This window comes from Pteropus vampyrus, unplaced genomic scaffold, assembly GCF_000151845.1.
Source record: "Pteropus vampyrus isolate Shadow unplaced genomic scaffold, Pvam_2.0 Scaffold1000001614, whole genome shotgun sequence".
Lineage (NCBI taxonomy): Eukaryota > Metazoa > Chordata > Mammalia > Chiroptera > Pteropodidae > Pteropus > Pteropus vampyrus.
Window position 1 is genome coordinate 1 of NW_011916016.1, and position 3,963 is coordinate 3,963.

Consider the following 3,963-nt stretch of genomic DNA (forward strand, 5'->3'; position numbering starts at 1 on the left):
GCAGGCAGGGAAGGCTGGGCCTTTGGGAGACTTGACGTAAAGTAAGCTCAATAAATCGTGTGTGCTGTCCCCTCAGTATGCCCGTGCTCCAGGGGGGACCCTTCTCGGGAAGCAGGCTGGACTGTGAACTTTAGGATCTTTCAGTCGGGAGGGAATAGAGTCAGGGCCCCCTGCCCCGGGCTTGGAGTCTTGCTCATCTTTGCCTCCTACGTACCTGGCCCCGTCGGGGCAGCGTCTGGAACCAGGCCCTGCTGGTGGAGGCGTGAGAAGAGGCGGGGGTAAGGAGGTGCCACCTTGCAAGGAGCCAGCAGCAGATGGGCAGAACTGAGGGCCAGAGAACAGCCGTGAGACACGGGCAGGGAGGCCAGGGTCTGGGGCGGGCAGGCACGAGCGTCGCACTGACCTCCTGGCCCTGGGCTGCTGCTGCTGTAAGTACAGGGCCAAGACCTCTTCCCCAGTGCTGCAGGCGTGGAGCGGGGAGGGCAGCGGCGTCCCCCGGGGTGAGCTGGCTGCTGGAACAAAGCCAGAGCCACTCTTAATCTGGGGCGGCATGAAGGACACGCTGAGTACTCCATTCTCTGGCCGCCCGCAGACTCGGACGCTCTGCCTTTTTTTTTAAGGTGAGGTAGAGGGAGGAAGGGGGGCAATGCGCGACACTGTCCAGAGGGCCAAGGGAGAAAGGGGCCCGAAGCAGAAGCTGGACAGGCCCCGAAGGACCCCGGTCCTCACCTGGTGTGGCACGCTCTGTCCAGACCCCGCAGCACCACCGACTGGGCAAAGCAGTGTGTTCCCGATGGGTCCCCACACGCAGACAGCGAGGTCCACGGGGTGGCCCCTCCAAGCTGCACCAGGGTATCGGGAAGGGACTGGCTCGGAACCAAGGGGAAGGGGATGGTGGCTCCTGCTGTCACCACCTAAAGGTAAGGACGAAGTCAAGCTGGAGCTTCTTCCAAGTTGTGACTCCTCCCCACAAAGCCTCGTACCTTTTTCCCGGAGTAGTTCAGCATCTCAGCCAGGTGAATCATGGACACTGGTGAGGAGCGGAGGCGGTAAGGGGCAGTGACTGTGTCCAGGGCTGTAGCCAAGATGGCACTGCAGTGGAACGGCAGAGCGGCCTGTGAAGGGGACACCGGGAAGGGCACTTGGCCTTTCGGATCTGAGAGAGCGTGGAGGCAGAACTGGGGCCTTGGGACAAAGCAGGGGTGTGCTTGGCCCCAGGCTGGACGAGCGTGGGACAGTGGGATTTAAGAGGCCACGTCATAGCTGAGCTCAAGCCGAGGCTTCGAGTAGACCCAGGTGGGGCCCCGGGCCTGACGTACGTCGTAACGCAGCTGAGGGAAGTGGACGGCCGGCTCGGGCCGCAGCCCCAGGCTCCCTCCCAGGGACAAGGGGCAGACCAGGGAGCTGTGAGCGGACAGGCGCGCCAGGCCAAACGCAGTGTTCAACAGGCGGTAGACGTTCCTCCGGGGCTCCTGCGGAGAGCAGAGCCTGTCCTCAGCGGCTGCCCCGCTGGGTCCTCCTCGTCCTTCCCTCTCCACACCGTGATGTTTCTCCCCCAGGTTCTCACCCCAAGAGCGTAGGGGCCCGGCAGCAGGCCCCAGGCAATGATCCCGCGCCCCGAGTACTCGTCCTGTAGCAACTCTGCGGCCTTGGCGCCGACCCCAGAGAAGCCGTCGTGCAAGTCACACAGGACCTGGAAGCCCTGGAGGGGGGTGGACGGTGTGAGAGGGGGTGGACGGTGTGAGAGGGAGGGACGGGCGCGTCCAGCCCGGGGCACCACACCGCACAGTCACCTGCAGGTAGTCGCACTCCTCCACGTAGAAGTGCAGCCTGTCCTCCAGCTCTTCCAGGTACCTGGGCTCCTGCAGGACACGCTCCCCCTGGCCAAACGCCTCCAGGCGGCCGGCTTCGCTGCCACGCGGAAACACAATCCCGGACTCAGACGACCCCCATTTCATCTCCATCCCTCCCCCCAAGAGATCCTGTCTTCGGGGAGCCTCGTCCAACATCGCTGTGGACCCCGTTTCTTGCCTTGTGGTCATGGTCCCCCATACCCATCATGGTTATACTTCTGGATCATGCAGATGCTCCGGGGGTGGAGGTGGACTCTGAGGAAGTCTGACCAGACCCGGATGCTGCCCTCTGTGGGCATAAGTGGCTTCGGACTCGTAGCGGTGGTGAGTGGAGTGGGACCTGGAGACAAAATGGAGGGGACACACCCTTCTCCACGGCCCTGCTGCGCCCACTCCCCGCCCCGCCAGTACCTGGGCAGGTCTCACCTTTGCCATTGGGGAGGGATCTGGTCCTCCAGATGCCATCGCTACTCAGCGCCCCCTGGGAGCCAAGACAAAAGTCTACACTTAGTTCCAGTCAGTCAAAAGGCAAACCCTGGTTTATCCTGATTTTTCTGGCCACACCCTGCAGCCTCCCTTCCATTCATGTCGCAGGCCTTTAGGAAGGAGGCTGCGCTTTCCCCAGAAACCAGTCCCAGAGTGTAAGATTCAAACCCTCTATCCCTCGGGCCGTGGTGAGGGCTCTGGGGGGAGTGCCGGGTCTGAAAGCTCATGGCAGAGGCCCTCACCTCTGCACTCAGCAGGTCCTGGAGATAAGGGTTCTTGGGATGGGGTTCCTCTTTGTGTGTGGTGAGCTTCCCCTGCCTGAAAGGAATTGGAGATCATAGCCACGGTTGCCCAGAGTTCGCCAGCTTCCTGTGTACTCCCCCCAACACCACAAGTACCACGCGATCGCTGCGTCCAGCTGTTTGTCCCTGTAGAGTCCACCTTCTTGTTTTAGGGAGTTCAGGCTACCTGCGCAAAACAACAGGCAGTGTTGGGTGACAGCCTAGTCCCCCCTTCAGCTAATCCTCTGATTACTGGACAACCTGCTGTCACCATCTCTCCAGCACTTGGTGCTTCCAAGTCTTCTCGGATATATATGACTTGCGAAGAGAATAAAATCTAGACTCCATCCTTTGCTAAGCTGTGGGACCTGGGGCACAGGCCACGCCGGCGGTCTTACATGAGTGCCACAGTCGATACATATCACTGTCTCCCGGGACTAGCAGCCCATTCCAGAGATGGCTCTCAAACGGAATAAAAGTGGCCTTTTTGCGTCCCTCGGGTGCTGGCGTGTTTTTGGGGCTCCCTGGACTCCTCGTCCGCCTTCAGCCTCGTGTGGTTGGCGGATCTTGAAGCGAATGGATGCTAGAGAGCCCGCCCGCGAAGGGGAAAGTGGCTGACCCCGCCACCGCCTCACCCTTCAGGTCCATGAGGATGAGCCTCGGCGTGTAGGTCTCCTGGCCGTGCAGCGTCCGGCCGGCCCGGTACAGGACGTCGGGGCACAGCTCCTCGGGCGTCTCCTTGGCGTGGGCCGGTTCGCGCAGCGCAGCATCCTGGGGAGGCAGGTGCGCAGGAAGGACTGGACTCGGCCGGCGACAACGGCCGGCCGGAAGTGGGGCCTGGGGACCCCCAAGGGCTCCGCGGGGGCCGCCGCCCGGGGACCTCACCTGCTGGTTCCACCAGTGCGCTCCCACGAAGCCCGCAAAGTGTCCCAACTGCAGCGTGAGCACCTCCCGGGCCCCGCCCGCCATGCCGCTGCTCCGCAGCCTCGCGCGGCCGCCGCCGCCCACGCTGCGTCCAGGCGATTGGCTCGGCGGGACCGGGGGCGGGGCCTCGTCCTCCGCGCCCCATTGGCCCGCGGGCGCGTCGTTCCGGAGACGAACGATTCGTTGTGTGTAGCGGCTCCGCCCCCGCGGCCGTCGAGGGGCGGGGCCGCCGCCGGAAGTCGCCGTCTGCGTCTGCCCGGGGTGCCGGGCGAGGTGCGCCTTGCTCCTTGCTGCTCTTGCAGCTGCCGGTTCTTCTCCCACCAGATGCTTCCGCCTAGCGACCGCGCTTCGGAGAAAAGTCAAGCCTTGCCAGAAAAGCCCACGCTCCCCCAGCGTCCCCTCCTCTCGCTCCGAAGGTC

General features: G+C 63.4%; 1 protein-coding gene across 1 annotated transcript; it reads right to left on the reverse strand.

The window, feature by feature from the left end:
* Positions 1-70: 70 nt before the first annotated feature.
* On the reverse strand, positions 71-3,659 carry LOC105311189 (protein misato homolog 1-like). The gene is given in 14 exon segments (XM_023526974.1): positions 71-324; positions 404-495; positions 497-512; positions 730-914; positions 984-1,115; positions 1,320-1,472; positions 1,568-1,702; positions 1,794-1,911; positions 2,055-2,193; positions 2,280-2,334; positions 2,582-2,657; positions 2,738-2,807; positions 3,256-3,391; positions 3,506-3,659. Coding segments are annotated over 14 exon segments (1,509 nt in total). The 5' UTR covers positions 3,590-3,659; the 3' UTR covers positions 71-206.
* Between the last annotated feature and the right edge of the window lie 304 nt (positions 3,660-3,963).